At 39.4% G+C, this 23,130-nt stretch overlaps 1 protein-coding gene across 1 annotated transcript; it reads right to left on the bottom strand.

The window, feature by feature from the left end:
• Window positions 1-1,310: 1,310 nt before the first annotated feature.
• On the bottom strand, window positions 1,311-23,124 carry KIAA1841 (KIAA1841 ortholog). The gene is made up of 22 exons (XM_031058330.1): window positions 22,986-23,124; window positions 19,931-20,096; window positions 17,914-18,100; window positions 15,161-15,254; window positions 13,935-14,173; window positions 12,568-12,626; window positions 11,785-11,945; window positions 10,878-10,964; window positions 10,651-10,761; window positions 8,815-8,938; window positions 8,456-8,608; window positions 8,066-8,271; window positions 7,600-7,699; window positions 7,085-7,117; window positions 6,474-6,573; window positions 5,392-5,486; window positions 5,246-5,274; window positions 5,079-5,152; window positions 4,343-4,431; window positions 3,888-3,979; window positions 3,284-3,482; window positions 1,311-1,373 (listed from the first exon to the last, which is right to left on the bottom strand). Exons 2-21 carry the CDS (start codon window positions 20,078-20,080, stop codon window positions 3,446-3,448), a joined length of 2,220 nt encoding a protein of 739 aa, XP_030914190.1. The 5' UTR covers window positions 20,081-20,096; window positions 22,986-23,124; the 3' UTR covers window positions 1,311-1,373; window positions 3,284-3,445.
• Window positions 23,125-23,130: the final 6 nt, after the last annotated feature.

The raw sequence follows: 23,130 nt of genomic DNA on the forward strand, positions 1-23,130 counted from the left end.
GTGTTCACAAACCCCTACAGGCAGGTGTAGGATGAAAACTGCTGCTGAGATTAATTCTGTTAATTCTCTCTTTGGAAGCTGCAACAGTGGCTTTGCTGTGAGGGTCCAAAACAACAGCAGCACCTCCCAAAACTTGGCATTCAATGCCCCTATGATTCCCGGAGTGTAGGATCTCACAGTCCTGTTGAATTTTGTCAGTTGTTGCAGCCTTCCCACAGGCTGATGGATCCTTCAGCCTCACCGTGGTGCTGCTCAGAGACAGGACAAGCCCTGACATCAGGGAATGGCCACTCTGTGTGTCACTTGGCCTCAAGCCTGGAAAAGCCTTCGCCTGATTTTATTTATAGATACAGCCAGCAGGGGATTCAGCAGTGAATCTATTCCTATGAGAAGATAAATTTAGCATGAGTCAAGTCTTCTTTACCTGCTCAAAACTGGGACTCGATCATGGAGGTCTTTTCCAATCCAAAGGGTTCTGTAATTCTCTGATTATTAAGAAATAGAGAAAAAAGCTCAGAACACAGTGGTACAGTTCATGAAGGTCAGTTTTCACTGAGCTGAGGGGGGGAATGTCCGCAGGGTCTGTGTGTGCTGCTCTCTTGGACATCAGCAATAATTTAAGGTCACACTGGCCTGGAGTGGAGAGGGAGGTGCCTAAATGGAAGCAGAAATTTCATATATGGCTCAAAGAAAGCAACTGATGCACAGCAGCAGTTTCCCAACACAATCCCATATGTCTGAGCACTCAACAAGAACAGGAAACAATGATTTTTAAAACATTGATTCCCTTCTGGCCAAGAGAAAGGTGTTACTCAGTCACATCAAACATGCCCACACTGTTCACAGACTGGGGCAACCATATGTCCACACTTCTCCTAACACAACATCTTTTTCCCTTGGAGCCAACACTGAATTTAAGATTCTGTCCCTTTCTCCAAGATTTCTGGGCATCCAGGAGACAGGCACAGCTCCAGGGTGCAGAAAGTTCATTTATACCCACGTGTGACAGGGGGATGTACACTGCAGCCTTCCCAACAGCCCAGCTGCACAAACACAGGACATCCAAGACATCCATACAGCAATTCCTAGAAACAGAACCATGGAAACTAATTGTATTCACAGATTTAACAGATTGCACCCTTTAAACAATCTGCACTGTGGCAGTGCAAAGCAAAGTGAAATGTTTTTTTAAACATAGCTTAGCCTGACATTTTGCATACTTGGGTCAGTTGTAGTGCAGTTCACTGAGGAATTTTTAATCCAGCTTCAAAACTTGATGCAGATAAAAATTCTTTGAAGTTCTTGTAGATTTGGAGTAGCTCTGCATTTAATGATATCCTGTTCTTGACAGATAAAAAGCCTGCATGAGGATGCTGCAATTTAATCACAAATACACATGCATGATTGAGACTATCAAACAATATCTATGCAAATACTTAGCTCTTAAAAGCATCTATAAAAAACTCACACACTTATTAAATTAATAATGTTTATTTCCATTAAACCAAGACAAATTTTCAAAATTAATACAAGATAAAAATTCAAGGTGGTTGGCATGGGGAAAAAAGATAACACTGCACATCATGTATATTTATATATGCTCAAAAATATTTTTGAGTTAAACAATACTGGCATGTAGAACTGGCACTTCCCCACAGAACAAAACCAGCAGAATTTTCCTTTCTCTTCTAGTCAGTAGTTCTATGAAAACTAAACACACACACATGCAGCCTGCAACTTTCACCCCAGGTTTACCATGGGAATTTGGAACAACCCTCTATCAGAAGTCACAAAATTGTAGCAAAACTCTTTTTCTACTGCATTTTTCATACCTGATGGGTTTTATATTTTCAACAAACAACAATCAGTTTTCCAACATTGACAAGTGCTTCAAACTGCATTGGTACTTGCAAACAGGCCTGAAGCATTCACAAAACCTTATTTATTTGATAACAGATTAAAGCACTCCTGCAAAGTTACAGCTCCTGCTCAAAATCAAAACCACTGAAATCCAATTTTGCTTGTTGGTTTCACTGGGCTCCAAATTTGCTACAGCATTGGACAAAACACACAAGCAACACTGATTTTTAATTGTTTCAATAAAAATCTTCCACCTTTACAGTTGTATTTTCAAGTATTGCTATCCTAGTCTTCTAACACCTACCGAAAATCATCAAGGAACAAGACAAATAAAAAAAACCCCAAATGGAGAGAAGAGCATTTAAACAAATCTCCCTCTCCTTACCCCACCCCACCCTCCCACCCAGGAACTTGCTGACTTAATTCCAAACTCCCAATTTATTGTACAGCCAGGAGTTGGAATAAACTTTCCCTGAGCTCTCTTTCTATCTGTTTCAAAAAGTCAGAATGTGTTTCCTTGAATTCAGCCATCATCATCATTATTATTATTATTATTGCCATTTTCTCTGCTAATATACAACATATTTTCCAGGCAAGTTATTTCATTTTGGTAGCCCTGGATTTGTGTTCTATTGCTCCAAATACAGAACCTGAAAGTGCATCTGACTTCTAAACAGTGTTAATCAGGCAGGTTTCAGGAAGTAACTAGACCCAAAAGATCTATGTGCACAAGCCTTTGTAATGATACGTCTCTGTTGAAAGATGCAGAATTAATAACAGATCTGCTCAGAAATTTAGTGGCATAGCATCAGTTAGAGAGAGAACTGCTTTGCATCACAAGGTTTGGGTTTTAGAAGGGAACAAAGCACTGTCCTGTGCAGGAGGGGTGAGGAATGGGGATGGGTACAGATTTCATATCCAAGAAAAGCAAGTGGTTCACATGCAAGATGCAATGCTGCACCATCACAGCACTGAGAGCATCTTTGGAGGTCTAGTCCCTACCTGCAACCCACCTTCAGAGGAGTGGGACTTGGGTGATGTACACAAGGAAGCCTCAGAACTGCATGAAAATTTTGCTTAAACTAGTCTAAGTCCCAGGAATTGTCATGGACTTTAAATGCAAATCCCCAGAAGACTGACCAAAAATGTACCATCAAATACAACACAATATAAATACACGAGGAGACTTGGGTTAATGCTGCTGACTGCATTCAGAACTCAGTAGTCTTGCTTTTTCCTTTTCAGTATTTCTAGCATCCCAAAAGGCATATTTGTATCTTCCCCCATAAATAAAGCTAGTATGATAATTTAATTTTGTAGATTTATAAAATATTTTCTATGCAACTTAACGCAACAGCCTAAAAAAAAGCAATTAAATTTAACTTCAACAAATAGTATATTTACAATTAAAATAAGTACAGACCTTATTGGGTTTGCATTCATTTATAGCACAAAATAATTTACAAGGCTTAAAGTAATAAATAAGTCACTGGCAAGCTTTGAGGTGTGCATTGTCCATATGTCAGAGTGCAGTGGAGTTTCAGGAAGCAGAAATGAGTTCTGGCTAAAGCGTGCCCATGACTCCTTATGTGGGACGGCCTTGGCCAAAACGGGTTTTTGACCTGGGTTAAAAACACATGAGAAACATATTTACATTATTAATGTAGGGCTTTTTACAATATTAATGCAGGTTTTTGATGTGTGGGGGTTTTTTGGTTTAGTTCTACAAGGTGGACAAAGAACAGGATAAAAATCTTGGCTGACACTTTTCCAATTTTCTGTAGTTTCCCAAAAAGAAAATGATGTTGGAGCTGCAGGGAACCTTCCCCCCAAGAGTTTCATTCTCCCAGCTCTACTGGGAGACCAAGGGAAGCCTTAGCACCTCATATGGCTTAACCTGGTGGAAGCTGATCCATAAGAAGTGTGTGAAATGAAGCATGTTTTTTCTTTAAGAGGTTTCTTTAAAACCCACCACCCCACACTCCCGAAATCCTTGAATTTTTCTTGCTTTTATTTTAAAATCGTACCTGGGATTCTTCTCAGCGTTGCTTTGTCGTGCACTGACCTGTGCTGAGGCTTTTATCTGAGCTTCAAGTCTAGAATAAATGCCTCCTGCATACTGGAATCCAGAAAGAAACAATCAAGTTTTGACATGATTTCAATGCAATCAGTGACTTCCCATAAAATTCACTAATATTCAGCACAATCTATAGCATACTTCTGTCCATTATCAAAAGCCAGTACTGGATTTTTAAAACTCATTCTACTTTCCATGAGCAGTTTTTAAAAGCAGTGAACTTTAAATATTATTTTAAACGCAAATCTTCCAAAAAATCACACTTGGAACAAAATGAAGATTGATAAAATTCATTCTTTAGCTTATTTATTAAATAGATGTTATACTCCTTTGTGTTTAATATTTTTGTTAACCAAGGCTCACTTCAACTCTGCAAACACTACATTTTGCCAGGACAAATCTTACTTCTTTGCTGTCTTTGGACTTGACTCGATCAAGGTCTCCCAGTCTCATTTTTATTAAGTGCCCTGTGATCTCAGACATTCTTCTCTGATCTGTCAGAAGTAAGAGAGGATATTTAGAACAAAGGTTTTCATTGCTACTGAACACAAGGAGGATTAGACACAGACTTTAGTGATAAGGATTTGTAATTTCTTTTAGTTCATATAAAAATCCTGAACAGCCAAGCTTCTAAATCCTGATGTAGCCTCAGCAGCCTTGGCAGATACCAGAATCAGCCTGAGGCACTACACTGAGATCAAAATCTCAGGAAATGGTTTGGAGGCAGAAGTTTTTAAAACAGCAAAATTGCACAAGAGTTTCAGGGTAGTTTTAAAAAGGCAGAACAAATTAACCCAATTCTGAATATTTTTAGTCACAGAGACTGAGAAAGAGATGGAAGTGGATGTTTCTCTGTTTTTCTCTGTTTATCTGCACAGACAACAAATGCCACAGGGATGCAGCAAAAAATATCTGCATACTTTTATAATCATGAGATGACACAGCTATAATCTCTGTAGGTTCTGTGCTGACATTCCAAATAAAGCACATAAATCACACAAACACCCCAAATCCCACTGCTGGATCTGAGATTAAATTCACCCTACAGGGATGTAACTAAGTGAATTTTAAGAAAATTAGCTGGCTCATTTCCTTTGCATAATGTTAACTTTATGAAAGCCAAACTCATGCAGGAACAGACCATCTTCTCTTTGAGCATCTTGGTTGTATCTCAAGGACCTGGAGGCATCCCATTTGTTCTGCTGCATGCTCACACTGCAAGGGAAAGGTGCACAAACCCTGTATCAGGAACAGCTTAGGAGAGGGAGATACTGAAAAGTGCTCTCAAGGGCTTTGAAAATGACTTACATGAAAGGAGAAGCATCTCGGGAACTTGACTGTTGAAGGAAAAAACCAGATTTAATGTGGTTTTCTAAGGTCAAGTCCAAAACTTAGAGAAAATTCCTCATTATTTAAGGCAGCCAGAGAGCCTGGGTTCACAGCTGTGATTTTACCTTATCAGATGGCTTCTCCCTTTTCTGAACACTAGGTGAAGAAACTGCTTTCTTTGGGTGCCTGTAGGATTTCTTTAATTTCTCCTTTCTTCCTGCTAATGGAAGAAATGTCTATTCATACCCTCAGATACTTGGAATTTCTCAAACTACAGAGCTACTAAAGTATTTTTCCCCTCAATTTCTTTACAAATAGTGTATAGTACAAATCAATAGGCTGTTTTCCTTTTATTAGTGTTGCAGGCACACTAACACACACTACTCAAATGCTTTTCTATGAGAAATATCCAGAAATTCAACATTTAAAATGCAAAGTGATTGCACATAACAGCATACATTTTTTACCTTTAAAATTAATGCATGTACAAGCTACACTTTGGACCATGTTAATTCAATGACTAAATTCTGAGCAATATCAGATCAAACAATTTTAAATTTAAATTACAAAAATTTTCTTTCAAAATTTATATATTTTTAAAACTGGTACAATTCTAATTGCCCTTTGAGTAATGACAAAAAGAACAAAGAAATCATTGGAAGACTCTCTTCCAATGAATCATTAGTAGGGTGAAAAGGAGAAGTTGCTTTTTGGCTTTCCATGTTGCTAAACCCATTAACACATTAAAAAATGAATTAAAATATTTTTAGATCATATACAGCCTAGCTTCAATGCAGAAACAATTTTAGCTACATTAGCCAGTCATTCCTCTATGTAATCAAAAGCCAAATCTGCAGGGTTTTTTTTGCATGTAAAAGCAGTCATGTAATTGCTGCCTTTTCTTCCAACATTCATTACATGAAATCTCATTACTTTGAGAGTTTCCTGCAAAATAAGTGCTTGATAATTCCAGAGAGTTCTCAGCCATGAATAGCTGCAGCTTTTCTTGTTTGCCAGTGATTTTTGATGGCAACAAGCACTGGGGTAATTTGTATGTAACCAGAAGAAAACTAGTGATAATATTCAAGTAACTTTGGGTTTTCTTTTTGAAACACCTAATATTCAAAATCTGCTTACAGAGGACTTCTGCTGCCTCAAATCCCTGTCTGGTAACTGCAGACAGGAGGACTGTAAAGATTTGAGGTACCTGGTTTCTTGCACACTTCTTCTTCATCCCCCACTTCATCCTCAGTGACCTCTGAGCCCGTGGTGTACTCCTCCTCTTCAGATAACAGCGATTGCTGCTTCTAACCAACACCAGAAGCCAGAGATTAAAAGTGAGCCTGGGTTTCTATTAAATGATTTATTAATGTGATGTTTACATTGTTTGAATATTTACCTAAATATCACACATTTACCTAAATAAGTGATAATGAGTGCCTAGTAATGAGAAATTACGAAGCTTAACAATGAAGACCTGAAGCACCTCAGACCAGCCAAGAGAGACAGATACCCAAACCCTGGATTTTCATTTATGTTTCTGCCAGCCTAAAAAATTATTAATAAATGATGCATGCAGTGCTAGTGTGGCTTGCTGCCATTTATAAAAACATTCAAAGGAATTTCTCATTTCTATTAAGGCCAAAGTGCTTCACACCATACTTTCTTGTAAAAACTGTTGCTATACTGCAACCTCCAAATTAAAGCAAAAAAATACATTTTTTGCCTCATTTATTAGGAAATAAGACAAAAATCAAAGCTAGTTCTTTGCTAGTACAGAAGACCAAATATTTAAAATTAGTAAAATATTTTACTAACCAGCTGCAAAGTCCAGTTCTTCAGAGACAAAAACTGTAGTCACAAAGAGAAAAATGACACATAAGTTAAAGAACTAATATTAACAAAAATAAAAAAGTGAGAGAAATTCTAAAAATAGGAGTGGTATGTTACAGTACAGCACTCTACACTGGTAACTCCCAGGCCTCCTCCCATCTTGAACTCCAAATTTTGGTGGAATGATTAAACCCAAGTAGGTTGAAAACCACTGACCAATTAAATGCAGTCAATTCATGTTTTAGTGAAAATAAGCTTAGCACTAAAAATTTTTACAGCTGATTTTTTGATCAAAAATCAGTCCAGGACAGGAGGGAAGTTATGCATTGAAATATTTCAGCAGATATGGGAAAGTTTTGCCTTTTCACCAACCAGGTATTTTGTACCTATGTCTTACTCCAACAACGTATGGGCTTTATTTTTATTAAAAATTGCTCAAGAACTTCTTCAAAGAATCCTAATTATTAGAAAAAAAAAGAAGGAAAAGCAGCAGCACTCACAGCATTGATCTCTCCAGTTTTGGGGCCCCATGGTGTATTTGGTTCTACAAGCACATCACATTCAAGGCCTTTGTCATCACCAAGCCCAATACCAGAATCACTGAGAGAAATGCATAAACCAAAATTAAATATTTCTATTCCACTACTTCAGAATCAGTCTCCATTGACTGGACATGTATCAAGAGAGCAGACAGACCTCTGAGTCAGACGCATAACATCTTGACAGAAATACATTAAAATATAAAGATAGCAGTGAATGCTTATGGGAGTTGAGTGACTAAAAGCCTGCTTGAAAAGTGAAAGGAGAAAGTACTTGCTCTTCAATTTCCAAGCAAACAATCAAAAATAAGTTACCCTTAGAAAGACCTATGACTCATTTTGAAATGGGAGAGAACTCCAATATAACAGCACACGTGTTCAGTGTTGAGGGCTAAGTTATTTCTGTAACTCAATACAATGTTCTTACCTATTCTCATCCTTAGTGAAAGGAACAACTATAACATCTCTATGATGCAGCAGATCATTCAAGATCTGAGCAGTCTGAGATGGCAGAGCATCCCCTTCTTCACTTTGAGATGGCAGAGCATCCCCCTCTTCACTCTGAGATGGCAAAGCATCCCCATCTTTGCTTTCTGGAGGTAACTCCACCACATGATCCCTCACTTTGCAGCCCTGCAATACACAGAGGCAGAAGATCAAATATTGGAGTTAGTGGGAAGAACTGATTCCAGTCAGTATAACAACAAAAGTTCAACTTCTGAATTACAATCCTTATTTTGGAAAAAAGATCCATTTTCCTAACATGCTGTTGCCCACCCCAGCATGTGCTGTGCTCTGTAAAGGAGAGCTGAAGTACCTTTGGGAGGGTTGTGGGGTCAAACCGAAGAACTTTTTGGTTACAGCAGGGATAAACTCCTGTGCCAGTGGAGCCCAGAGCACTTGCTACACCTGGATAAAGAACTGGCTGCGAGTGGTACTGGCAGTGGGAGAACTCAGTGCACAGGAAAGACTACATCAGCAAAAAGACAGAGAGTGAGAGGTGAGACAACCTATGGAAGTAAAAGTTCTCCACTGTAAAGAATGTGTACCTAGCTCTAGTAGAAAATATTATCCAAACAGCTTTAATCCCTGCTTCACCCCTCAAAAGCCACCCACCACAAGCCAAAGTGAATTTACCTAACCTGGTTACCACAAGCCAAAGTGAAATTCCCTAACCTGGTTACATCTTGAGCAGGTTAACCAGTTGACCGTTCCCCAAAGACGCCAGTAAACATCCCGCCAGGACTTCAGTTCCTCGTGAAGGCCAATTAAATACTCATGCACTTCCCAGGTTTTGTCTCTGAAAAAGGAAAACATCAGTCTTGACTCTGTTTTGATCCTGCCACCAGGACCACAAGGTGGAGAAGGAACAGAAAACACACTGGTGAAAAGCCTCCAGTAGTTACAACAGGAGGGATACGACGTGAAACAATGATTACTAAATTCAGAGCATGACAGAGGAGATTTTATTCTTCCAGAAAATCCTAAACTCACTCATAGCAAAGAGTTACAGCTTGATTCACCTCAAGATCCATATACTGCAAACTTACAAGCTAAGATAAATATCTTCTATCTACCTGCAATGCAACAATAGCTAAGAAATACAGTTTGAAAACACAAGCTCGTGCCCTTTTGATGAAGGTACATACCTGGCAGTTCTAGTATCAAAAATATAGGACATTGTTCCTTCCCTGTGATCAAATGAGATACACCTCTTCAGAATTCAAAAGAAAATGTGCAACTTGCAGTGGGGCATGTTATCTTCAGAAAGAGCAGATAAAATTTCCTCCCAGTTTTAAGCCCTGGCCTGAAGCATTTTTGTTAAATATGTGCCTATCCTAGACTAAGCAAGGAGCACATCCAGTTGGAAGTCAGTTCTAGGCACCACTAGAGGACCAATAAATAGAAACCTATTTTTAAATCATTAAAGATAGAACTGTATTAGCTCCTGAGCCTGAATTCATTAGTGGCCAGCATCACTTCTCAGTAAACATATTCTGTACAGCAAAGCATCACAAGTAGCACAAGGCAAATAATTAGAACCTAGATAATCCTCTGAGTAACTATAAAGCCCTGCACATTTATCTGCTGGGAACTGCAGAGCAGCCACATACACTGAGCTTAAGTGAAGTAATACAATTAATGAATTTTATGTGACTAATCACCAATGATCTTAAATAGGTCAGGACAGGGGCACAAGATGTGGTTCTATGTAGACACTAGGCAGAACTTAACTGGTGGGAGCTGTATGGAACTGTTTGGACTGTTCTGAACAAAAGGGATCTGATGAGAAAGGTCTCCTGTCATTAATCTCCCACCATCCCCCTTAAAATGGGCATGTGGGGAGGGAGGGAACTGCAGCTGATCTTGGAATGATCTCCATTAACAGGAGAATCCAGCTGTTCACAGCCACAGATCAGACAGAATTCAATTAAACATTTGTGCCAAATGAATCAGGCTTGCAAACAGAACAGGTTCTGCAAGATCCTCTGACAAATACTTCAGGAACAGAAAAACAACTGGCAAAGTTTATTCATAGCTGCCTTTGTTGAGCATTTGATTTGACAGTATAAAGACAGATGAGAAAATACTCTTTAGCCTTTCTTTGCTGGCATAGTGGGGTCTATCCTTCACTAAAAAACCTTGCAGAAATGCAGCATTTAATTCAATCTCTCATCAACTGCATACATCTTAAAACCATCTGCTGAAAGAATTAGCTGAGTATTTTCTATTTAAAGCAGTGGAATCCAAAAATAGCCCTCCCAGTAATCATGGCTGCAGTTTTCCCATTTCCATTCAGCAGCAGCACTGCTGAATGAATTTCAGTAGCACATCTTCATAATCACACCTCCCTGTTTTATTTTTTGCTAGGTAATACAAGAAGTTGAGATGCTTCATACACTCTTCACATATCTGTGATTTAATTTTGTAATGTATCTGAGTATGTAGTACTTCTAAAATCACCCAAAATCAGAGTTGAATAAACATTATATGTATGTACATATTCACTACCTTATATGAACATAGACAATATTCCCATGTTGGTCTATGTTGATTTTTCCTGGCACACAAGGAATTCTCCTTTCAGTTTCTTTGGTTAGCAACTTTTTACATAAACAACACCTAGATAAAAAAAAAAATAAAAGAGAAAGAAGGAAAGAAAGCACTGGAGTAAGAGCAGGGCTTCTAAACACAGGGATTGTCCTTGCTATTGAAGGAGCCATATAAAAATGCCATACCTGTATAAAGTTGCTGCATTTCCTCTAGAATCTGGATTTACATACTCTGGATCAAACAGTCTCTCAATCTTCTTGCAGAAAAGTTTACTATTAATGACAGCAACACAGCTCACCCATTAGAAAAAAAACTGAAAATTGCTTTATGTATAGTGAGATTAACAATCACATTCTGATAAGCAAAGTCACTCACAGAATCTAGCTTTTAATATAATTTTCCTTTAAATTATCCTGTCCATCTCATTTTTACACGAGTGTGACAAAAGTGATATTTTGATTATTTTCTTTATTAAAATGCCTGCCAATATTAACTGTCAGCTTCTACCTTGACTAAAAGACCTTTGAGTAGTGCATATTGCTGTGAAACTGCACTTCATTGTAGGATTAAGCCTTCATCCCCACAGACTCAAATCCTCCCTTACTTTCACCTTGTCTGTCAGTCTGCCCTCCAATAACTGGTCCTTATCTTGATATAAGCTGGGATCCTGATGTATGAAAGAACATTCCAGCACAACTATTCAGCCTCCCAGCCACCCTGAATTCTAAGTCCAAACATCCAAGTTCACAGGATGCTGAAGCCAAACCATTCTCTACCAATTAGGAGCATGTCATCCCATAAAAGGTTTCTCCCCCTAATCCTTGCTCCCATGTGAGAATTCATGAATAATTCTCCCATGTCATGCTCCTAGTGTGGCCTTTCCTTTTGCTCATTTCCTACAAAAGCTCTTTCCTTCTGCTCATAATTTTAATATAAACTTCTGAAGTCACACCATTATATTCTGCATTAAAAATACATTCCATGAGAATATACATAATATATAACTTCAAACTGCACAGTTTTAGCAGTTATGAAATATGATCCCAAAGCTCAACAGCACTTCAGAAGTGTACTACAGGGCAAAGAAGTTACCTCTTAAATTTGTCTCTTTTGTCCTTCAGCTCTTCCACCTCATTGTGCCTGAAGAGGTCAGCAATGTGTGTAACAAGATTAGCGTTGATACAGTTCATGTTACATGGTGTGGCTACAATAGCATTCATATTTTTGTGACAGTAATGAATACATTTCTCTACCTAGGAAAAATAGAAATATCAATGTTAAGGAATTCTAGACAAAACCCCCCATACTAATTGCTTCAAGACTTTTAAGTGTGGTGTTTTGGAAAACTATTTCAGTTTGACTTAAAAATAAAAAACAAGCCTCAGATTTACCTAAAGTTGATGCTGAATAATATGACTTAGTTTATGTTCTCCTCCAAAAATTTCAGTAACCTTCCAACTGCTTGTTGAAATAGAACCACAAAACACATGGATCTCAACTGCAACAGCTGTGCTTTGCTGAGGGCCACCCCAATGACACAACTTTTGACAAACATTTTATCAAAGTCAGCAGCTATTCCTTATACAGAGCTGGAAAATCAGATCCTAAATTGCAGACATATCATTCATGTAGTAAAGGATATAAAACAAGCAATCTAGATCACACCATCACATTCAGAAATAACATACTCTTTTTATTGCATTGAGATTCTGCAAATATTGGATTACTGCACTGAATAGAAGTGTTAAAAATCTCACAATGTTCTCATTACAGCACCTGTTTATGTAACAGCCAAAGCACAACAAACAAGCTGTTAGGACACCTGGTAATTAACTGTGCCCTCATGCCAGAAAATCAGTCTTTCTTAATACTTACTAATGAATCCATCTTCAAAAACTCAGAAGAAATGAGGATTGAGATGACATTTGATGGTTCTAGAAGGCAACAGAACAAAGTGGGGGGTTTTACATGGATTTTTTTTTTGTAATTTCACATCACATCCCTCTCTCCTCATATTTAGCATGTTATCTATTATTTTACCAATCAACTTGTCATTCCATCTTCCAGTATACAGAACCTTTTAATTATCTTAAGAAATAAACTTTTGGTTTACCATTTCAGTGGCCAGAGTAGAACTGTAATCTGGAAAAATTATTAAAATTGGATACTCTATTAAAATTGGAAAAGGAGGCTTCACAGGGATGCAATGACTAAACAATTACACAAGATTAACTTCCATCTGTAGCCATCACACCCAGCTGAGATTTTTTCAACATAACCTTCACATTGCAAGTTATAAACAAACCAAGAGAAGAAAGTTACATTTTAAAAAGTGGTAGGAAAGACTCATTAAAAAATTAAAACCTTGCCTCAAAACCCACAAAGACTCTTCTACCATTGTATTAGAATGAATTGAAATTGTAGAAAACATTGCAATTGTACCAACAGGGAGCAGAGGAGAAACAAACAAACCAATCATCAGCACTTAAAATCTACCACTCTGCCCTTGGTCAGAAGAGGTCTGAAGACTCTTAATTAAAACCATCACATCCCAGAATATATTAGGGTTTTTTAATTGCTTCAACTTTCAGCATGTTTTCTCCAAGCTGTCAGTGCTGGCAAAGCAGAGCCATCTGCTGAAATGACCAGAGGATCTCTGCTGCAACACTCTTGTAACAACTGATGATGCCTTGTGAGGGCTGCCCTAGAAAAGAGGATGGACAGAGCTAAAGAATAAATAGGGATTTATTACAAGGCCTCCATGGATCCCCCTTGGGCAGCACAAGAGCTCAGCCAGGGCTGCACCTCAGGTGAACCCAAAATGGTCACAAAATGCATGACTGGGCACAGGGTCTGTCACTTTTATAAATTCTGCTCCATTTGCATATTGGAGCTAATTGTCCAATTTCAGCTTTAGCCCATGAAGTCCCATCCTTCTTGTTTTTCTCTCTCCAGCCCATGTTGTTTCTGCTCTTAGGCCTGAGATTTGGATCATTTGTCCTTGGTCCCCAGCTAGAGAAGGAATTGTTTTGTTTCTCCCTCTGTGAAGACAGCTTACCATCCCATAATACGAAGCCCTGACCCACACACTACAGCAGCACAGAACCTGAAAAATATAAAAGCTAAAACCTGAGGCATCACTGCCAACAGTCAGAAACAGTCTGGGGCTGAACGGCATCAAAACCATTCATCTTCAATTAGTACAGAACATAACAAACCTAAAAGAAATTATCTGCTTTTACCTAAAGTGGGCATTTCATCAGCCTCAGACTCCTTGGAGTTCCTTTTGACATATCTTATCAGCCAGTCAAAGATGTGAACGTCACAGTGCACAGAAATATCCACCTCCTCCCAGCGCTGGGCGTCCACTGACAGGTACTCAGCAAAGTATTTCATCTCCGAAATCAAAAGGTCTCGAGGACACACAAAATCTTCTTTGAGGTTTTTGGCTTCGTCGCACACATGGATCACCATATTGGGCCTCCAAAGGAAAAAAGCCACAAAGCAAATTAGGAGCCTAAGCCAATCAGGACATCAAATCCCAACAACCTCATCTCCAGCTCTGGGTCAATCAGTGCAACACGGACATCACCAACAGGGGTTTATTAACAGAGGGAAAACAAACTGCAGTTATTAACTATTAATAAAAACTATTGTTGGACAGGTGAAGAAGACAGAGGCATATCATCTACAGATAATCAGAGTGAATTAAGGGAGCAGAAATAGAAAGTTTCTAGCTCCATTCCCCAATTTTGCCACTGTTTGTTATAGGATACTACTTGAGTTATATGGAGAACTTGTTTGTTCTCCCTTCTTAATTTTCATCAAAGAATAACCAGATATAGATGCCTAAATCACTGAGGCACCAAGGACAGTAACAGCAATTTTCATGAGTGGAAATCAAGATTTGGTTTATTGTATATTAAAAATCTCTATTTCTTAAGAAATGCTTGAAGCTAGACTCAGTAAATGCTGTCTCTGCAGAGAGATGCTTAAGTTTCAAACAAACATTATTCTAAGTGTAATTATATAGTGTGGAAAACAGGGATAGGTGATGGAATAAAAGTGACCTGGATGGCTACTGGAATTCATGGGGAAATTTTTCATTTACAGCTCTTTTCCTGCTTTTACATAGGGCAAATCTAAGTTCAAGAGTATTTTCAAAAGTGTAATTGACCATCAGTCTTGTTTCGCTCCTTTATAAAACCAGGTATGGTTCTCATTCCTGTCACAGCAGTGATCAATCACTCAGAGGAACATAGATTTATAAATATCTTATTGCATAGAACACATTCTCAATGAACTCCTTGAATTTCTGCAGAAACAGAAGGTTTCCAAATTTCTAACAGCATTCATTAGGCTGTTTCCAGCTGTTTTCTTTCTGGCAGTAGATAAATTTCAGCAATTTAGACATCTTTCTGGCAATTCTACAATCCCCGAGGTAACAAATATACAAAGCTCTTCTTACCCCTGGGTTTCATCAGTGCTTTCCCCACTGTTATGGACAGGACCTTTCTCAGATTCTGAAGAACAGCTCCTTGAGGAGGCTGCACTGGGCCTTCCTTCAATGTAAGGAAAAAAGGCTGCATTAAAACAAAAACTCCTCATCTTTTGCTCTTCAGCATCTTGGAAATGCAACTGAACTATGGCTGTCATGGTGGAGCAATAGCACACAGGTTGTTCCAGGAATAAAGGACAGGTGCACTTCAAATAGTTCATCTTCACAAAGGTACTACAGGCAGTGGAAGGTGCACACAACAACCTAGCGAGGTTCAGGAGTTCAGCCACCAAATCCACTGAGTTCTGGACCAAGGGTTAAAGCAATGACTGTCATTTCCAGCTGTGAATGGATTTCTGCAATGTGAAACTTCAATAATCTTGCTTAGAAGTCAGAAGGATCATTATCTTTTTTAAACAATGGAAGGGCACTGTATCTCTCTTCCACTGAAACCCTAAGGAGGTGATTTTCCATGATTATGCCATTCTCTCAGATTTCTGGGAGTTCCATAAACATCATCTTCCTCTTGAGTCATGCAAGAGGCTGAAGAAGATTAAGACAGACCTCTTCATCTTCATCTAATGGCTGAACAACTACAGCAGACTGACAGCACAGTCAGTGATATGAAAAATGATATGGTCCAGCACACAGCAGTTATGCCCTTCAGGAAAGCAAAATTACTGCACCAGAGGCAGAAGAAACTAAACTGTCTCCAAAGGTGCAGCCAAAGGCCTTGCACAGTTAAATCTTAGTAAGGCCTTAATAGAGGGAGCAGAGTTAGCAAAAGGGAAGATCCACTCAACAGATTCACTCCCAGTAAATCCTTGGGCAGGGCTGCTCCAGTCACAGCTCTCTGGGCATCCATCCTCACTGCAGGAATCAAAGGTGTGAGTTTTACAAGAAGGGACTGTGGAGGTACATGGTATGAAAGAGTTCTGCCTGCAAATACATTAACAAGTCCATTGTGAACACAGTGAAGTGATTTATTGAAGGCAATAATGCTGACAAGAATATGCAGCACAGCCAAATGAATGGGGACATCTCAACTTCACCACACATTGCTTCATATCTTCTTTCCTCCCCTCCAAAGCTTACAGACTGATTGACCTTGTAACAAATCCTTTAGGTAAAAGCTGTCCTCTGTGCTTGTTTACTGTCATGAGAGGCAATCAGAGGGACTTACCAGCAGTTGGCCTTATAATTAGCAAGTATTAAATGAGCTTTTATAACTCAGCCAAAAGCAGAATCCAGCTCAGAATGAGTATGGTCTGATTTGCTTTTTCTTGCTGTTACTCATGACTACAAACAAATGCAAACAGGCCCAAAATTCTTGATCCTAACAATAAACTAATGTGAATAAATCCACTAGGAAGCAATTAATTAAACAGAAAAACATTTACAAATAGGATTGTCTCAAATCCCCAATTCTGAAATGTAGAAGTACCTCACAAATACTAAAAAGGTGAGTTCACCCAAGCCTGTGAGAAAAAAAGATTAATTACCCTAATTTCCTATCAACAAATTACACTCAAACAGGGCAAATGATTTATCCAAAGTCACAAAGAAAATAGAACAATCTCAGGCTAGGATCTTGTCAAAGGAAACATTACATTAGTGGACTTGACTGTGTTAATACTCATTACATGCAGTGCATTGTTAGAAAGAACACATGCACTAATTGTCTCAGGAGTTCTAGAAGCAGAGTTAGCTCGTTAACTGCCTCCTGGGAAGCTGCTAATCCTGTAAACAGGGACCTGTGGGTGCCAGCAGCATTCATCCACATCAGGCACGGAACACATAATTGAAAGCTGATGGGAAGCACTTCCAGGCTTGACACTCCATACACATTTTCCAGTATCAGCCCTTGACTGGAGTTATTAAAACCACTTTGAACAAAGGTCAAAGAGCTGTTTTTCTGCTGCAAAGGGGACAGTGAAAGCTGCAGTGAAGGACATTTTAACAGAGAACACATTTAAATGCTTCACTGTCATCTTAATTTTTAACACAGAAATTATTTATTCATCACTGAGGCAAATTTCTCATGCAAATACATCTACCAAGTTCTAAAACCACTGGAACATCTCTGTACTGAAAATCAGAGAATAACACACACACATTTAATTACAACTTCTGACAGAAGCAGTACAAAAGGAATTGTTAACAACATTTAATTGTGCTATGATTGAATTTACAACTGTTGGGTTTGGTCCCTCTTCTCCCCAGTAATTACTGGGACACACAATTGACCAAGACACATTTGTCATCTCAAGATTGTCTTGGAGCAAAAATTAGCTACATTTTGCTCCTCTGTACCTATCCATTGCAATTACAGGTCTTGTAGCTGGGAGAGGTAGGTTTGCCCTCAAGGGATCTCCTCCTCAGCTTCCTGCAGCTTTTCTACACAATACTCTCCAGTTATTGTAATAATGCTGCTAAATGTGACTTCAAATGGCTGCAGGGTTAACAGCACACCACCAAAAATCCTAAACACAATTCAGCAGAAAGATTTATGCCTCTTGGAAGGAGAAGTTCCCAAAAATACCCAAGCAAACATTGATCTTAAACTAAACTAATGGCAAGTGCCTTGTTGTATGTATTCTATTCATACTTCACCCTCCAAAGATGAATGTCTACCATTCCTGGGTGGACATAACCACTCAGGCCAGAAGCATGCACACACTGATTATCAAAGCCAATATAGGTCAGAAGGACTAAAAACATACCAGTTATAGTAATGGAATCCTGCCCAAGAGCAGGCTCCTGAAACTCTGTCTGGGAATCGAGCAAGGAGGATTTGATGTACGTAGCTAAAGTTTCCACAGGACTCCCACCAGCAGCCATCAGGGGGTTATATTGGTTGTCAACAGGTGAACTTCCACTGCTTTTTAGCTCATCAAACCTTTTTGCACACTGTCACAAGATTAAATGATAGGACAATGAAGCAGTACCTTTCAGCACATTTTTAATAACTGTGATTTGAGATGGATACTGTATTGCACATTTTTGCACGTGAACAGTTACTGATATCAAACTCATCAATGCTTCCTATGTTGTTAGTGGTATCAGTATATATAAACACAGTAAAATAATAGCTACCATAATTAAATAACAGAAAGAGAAAAAATTAAGTAGAACCTGTTGAAACTTTCATTTCTTTAAACCCTGTGAGGTTTTTAGCCCAGTTTTCAAAAGAGAAAGTTATGGGGAGAGTTTGAATTCTCACTTTGTAACTAGTTCTTTTACCATGAACATGGTCAAATGTTATTAAGAGTGACTATAGAAACTGATTCACAATTATTATTCTTTTACCTCATGACTTCCATTCCAGTTTGGACAAAAGGGACTGCTGCTTTCCACTGCAATTCTATAAACTTCCCATCCCCTGTTTTTGATGAACTATAAAGTCTTTCTGTTCTGTAAATTTGTACCAACACAATCACAATTATAGGTTTGGTTCAGCAAAGTCCTACACAGAGGTAACTTGCACAAAAATTAATCTATTTAATTCTACAGGTGCTCCTCCTGTGACACCATTAGCAGCTGGTTTTATTTATTTATTTGGGGTTAACAGACATGTCATGCCAGTGCCCCTATTGGCCAGGGCACGCAGGGACATCCTTCTGATATTCACAGCATCTCAAATTTGGGATGCCAGTCACAAATTTGATATATCTGTGCTTTTATTTAACTGCCTTAAATGGGGACTCCTTAAATAGGGACATATTTGAGACATTCAGTCCTGTAAAAACAGCAATCAGACTTGCACTAATCAATCACATGAATTAATGAGAGGAGAAGGCTCACTGATACTGTTATTTTATTTAACATGCACAGTGCTGTCTGCACATTGGAAGGTGAACAATAGAGATGTTCCCAAGCTTCTGCCAAGAACTTGAAAGGCAGCAGCATTCCACGGAAGCTTCTACACCCAATCCTTCATTTTTCTGTTTGAAATCCAAGGTTACAGCAAAGCCCAATAGCACTGCTATAAATGGGAGCTGACACACTTGATTAGGCTTGCAAGAAAGTCAAGACCACTGTCTTGTTTTCTTTCAGCTTTGCTGAATCACAAGGGCAAAAGACATTTTCTTTTCTTAGCTTACACTACCTCAGAAATGGAAAAGTCAAAATTATTATTAAAAAAGGAGCATTTCACCAGGAAATTCAGCAATCCAGAAAGAGAAGTATACAGAGGTTCTTCCAACTCTGCTTCAACCAAAGAAAGAAAAATCCACACCTTGTAGGATCAAAAAAGCAGCAACTGCACTCCTTACCCAAGAGAGACCTGTAACCCCTCCTTGTTCAGAGTTGTAACAACACACACAGAGTTTTTAGGTTTCCCAGTAAGGACACCACAACCTGCACAGGGTTAGTGGGTACCGGCATCCCTTCCATCCAAGTCTTAGCTAGGGAGTTTGGAATGCAGTAGCACAGCTACCTTTTTTTAATGCCACTTTTTAATTTTTCCTTTCCAGTAATTTTCATTCTTAATCTGTGTAAGTTCTAATGAAATACAATGCAGAACACATTTTTCAATTTCATTGCTCAGGTTCTGTAGAAACAAAACAAAACCCTCCACCTCCTTTCAATCTACTGCTCATTTAACATCTTCAATTAGGTGCAAATTACTTTATGAAAAAACAACCCTTAACTTCAATTTCCCTCCCTCCCCCCAAAAAATGTTTTCCTCTCCATAAAGCATTGCTTAAAGCATACAAATTCTTTTATTAGTGGACTCACTTCTTTGGAGGTGTATCCTGGAACCAGCCTTGCCACACTGTCCCAGTTGATGGGCTGAGGAACCCCAATCAGGGAACACAGGATCATATCCAAAACCATTTGGTTGTTGTCATAGGGGAAGTTATTGTTTTCTGAGAATCCACGACTCATCTTTGGCCACTTAAGCCTAGAAGAGAAAGAGTTTTTAGCAAATCTCACTGCATGGTTTGCTAAAGCTTGATCTGCTTTACCTGCAGCACTGCATAAATTTCTGGGGATAAATTACCACAGCATTAAAGTCAAGTACTGAGGCTTTTTTGACAAAATTTACATATTCTCAGAGCCCTGAGGGAGAAGCAGATGTGCAGAGCACACCAAACCCAACCCAAGAGCAGCAGATATTATCCACCTCTCCTCTGAGCTGCCTCTTTGCAGAGGGGAAATCACACCTCTGAGACATCTAACACAAGAGAAAGGCTTCCAAACTCTCGGAATAAACAGCCAAAGTTACAGAGGAGCATTTCAATGCAAATTCACACACGTTCAAATACTTTTGTCTGTTCCCACAAACCTCCTCCTCTCGGCTCTGCTCTCCTCTTGCTCTGCCCATTGCTCAGCACACCTGACTGCCATCATTCAGAAGCCAAGCCAGGAGACCAATTTAAGGGCCAGCAACACTTTGGAGCCAGGAAACCACACCTGAATCTCCTTGAGCTCTCATCCCCAACACCTGACACTCCCAACTCCTTATGAGCAGCTCCAAAAACCTCTTATTCCTCAGCTTTAAGCTGAACACCAGAACAAAGCATATACGGACAACAGAAAACACTTTCTAAAACAGGATCACATTTAGTGTTTTTTTCTTTTCCAAATGGATTTTATGTATAGCACCAGGGAACGGACTAAAAGTTCAAAGTACTGATTTAGTTTCTGCTGGGAAAGAACTGTGGGCATTAATTAAGAGTTTCATGTTCAAGTAAAACACAGCCAAAGAGCTCAGAATAGAAATACTTAATAACAGAACTTAAAAGCCACACACAAATTTTTGACTTATAAAGCAAGAATTATAGAGAATTTGAGAGAAAATACACCTAGATAACACCTGATAGCTTGTTACTAAAAGCATACCATACATAGATGTTTCTTTTGCACCACCCTCTTTCCAAAAGAAAAGATGCTTAAAATACACAAAATAGCTCTGGTTTTCACTCCCTCTAGGAGCTGTTCCAGCCCTTTTTTCTGCTTGTTTTGTTGGTAGAAACAGAAAACTGTAAGCTTTCATCCTCTCCAAAGAGCAGCTGAATTAAATCAGAAGGAAAAAACTCAGAACCCACTGAGAGAACTCTTTGGTTTCCCAGAGTCGTGAGATTTAAAAAGAAGAGAAAAAAGCCACAAAACAGAGGACAAGTCCTATAGAAAATTTCATACCATTTCAGCAATTCTGTCTAAATGAAATCTGCTGTAAAATATGCCAAACAGCCAGTTTTAGAAGAGAAAGGTCCTCATAGGTTCCATGAGCCCAGAATTACAAGTAAAAGAGATGCCACTGTCAGGAAAAAGTGGATCAGTGCCCGTGTCCTTATCTCTGAGTGCACTTTGAGGCAGTGTCACTGTGGTGATTCCATGGTGCAGACTTCTCTCTGTCAGTGTGCAGACAGATGTCAACACCAATCCCAGCCCTGAGCATCTCCTGTTTCTGCTGCCAGCAGGAGAAATAACCCAGCCAGAGCAGGTCAGCACCAGTGGCAAAGCCCAGTGCTTATGAAACACAGGGCTGACTTCGTGTGCTAGCTCCTACACATGGAGCAGCTGGCTTAAAAATATGTTTGGATGAGATAAGTAAGTGACGGAGTATTATAATCCCTTGGTTTCCCACCATAAAATAGGCTTAATGTGAGTAGAATTACCAGCAATGTCAATATTCCATAAATCACCATTTTGAGGGCGAGTGCTACGGGATGATTACACTGGGCAATCAAGGAAAGAAGGGAAGAGAGAAGGAAAACTTTTTTGTTTTTGCAAAAGAAAGGAGCATGTAATTTATAGGGAAAAAAATCTGAGTGCTTCAGCGGTAACAAGCTAACTACACATCAACCCCGCGGACCATGAAGCAGCCCCAGCATGAAGGGATGACAGGTGCTCTAAAACGTGATGACACGTTCAGAGAGAATCAAGTCTTTGTCTCTCAATAAAGGTTTCTTTATTTGCTTATTCAGCACATTAAAATACAGCTCTGTATATGCTTATTACTGCAAAGACAAACGAAGGGGGAGACTTAATTACAGGCATACAGAAGTATTTTTGTTTATATTCTGGAAAGAGGACGGGACTCCTCTTTGCAGCTTTACACATGACATTCAATGTTTGCCTTTTTGTCCTTTAGGAAACCCTGCTGGAAATATAAAGACACATGCAAGATTCTGTCTCATGTAAGAACTCTCTAAAAACAGCAACAAAAAGCCTGTAAGAAATCATATTCTTAAGAGAAAAAGCAACTTGTACAGATTCTCTCCACTCTGTTACTGCAAGGAAAGCTCAGGTTAACCCCTTCCTTAACTATGACAATTGGAGGAAACCAAAGTTTCCAAATTATTTAACTCCGACTGATTCATTTGAGATGCACAACACAGAAAGATACGTGAGAACAGAAATGCCTATTAATACTCAGAATTCCAAATCAAGTGCTGCAAAGGATTCCCAAGAGTTAATTCCTTATGGAAACACACAATCTGATTCGACTTTTTTTATGATTTACAGCAAGTCATTACAGCAGGAAGGAAGGATCGCTGCCCCTCGCACGGGCACGGCGTGAGGGAAGGTGCAGATGGTGGGATGGACGGGCAGAGGTTCCATCCTCAGCTGAAACGCAAGGAAGTGATGGTGCAGAATGAGGCTGCGGACAGGAACAACAGCAACTTCGCTGCTTGCCCGCGTACCAGCCAACGTTAAAAACTACAAAGCCTTTAAATTAAAAATATAAAAACCCGTCTCAGACGACCTACAAGTGCGGTAACCTCAGAGCGGGGACCCCGACGGCCCCCCGGGCGCTCTCCACCGGGACCCCTCCCGGGTTTACCTGGCGGTTCCCAGGCGCGGGGCCAGCGGGACGGGACGGGACGGGACGCGCAGGGGGCTCCTCCTTGGGCCGATCCGGTGGGGCAGCAGCAGGACGGGGGCTCGGCTCCACCGGAGGACAAGCGGGACCCGCGGGCGCCCCGTCC

The sequence above is a fragment of the Geospiza fortis genome, unplaced genomic scaffold (genome assembly GCF_000277835.1).
Source record: "Geospiza fortis unplaced genomic scaffold, GeoFor_1.0 scaffold275, whole genome shotgun sequence".
Classification (NCBI taxonomy): domain Eukaryota; kingdom Metazoa; phylum Chordata; class Aves; order Passeriformes; family Thraupidae; genus Geospiza; species Geospiza fortis.

Coding starts and splice junctions, on each gene's coding strand:
- KIAA1841 (XM_031058330.1), bottom strand. CDS start 20,080: ATGAGTCGTGGATTCTCAGAAAACAATAACTTCCCCTATGACAACAAC. Junction 4,432..5,078: donor AGATGCTCAAAGAGAAGATG/GTCTGTTCCTGC, acceptor TACTTCTGACAG/ATCAGAGAAGAATGTCTGAG. Junction 3,980..4,342: donor AGTCCAAAGACAGCAAAGAA/GTAAGATTTGTC, acceptor TCTGGATTCCAG/TATGCAGGAGGCATTTATTC.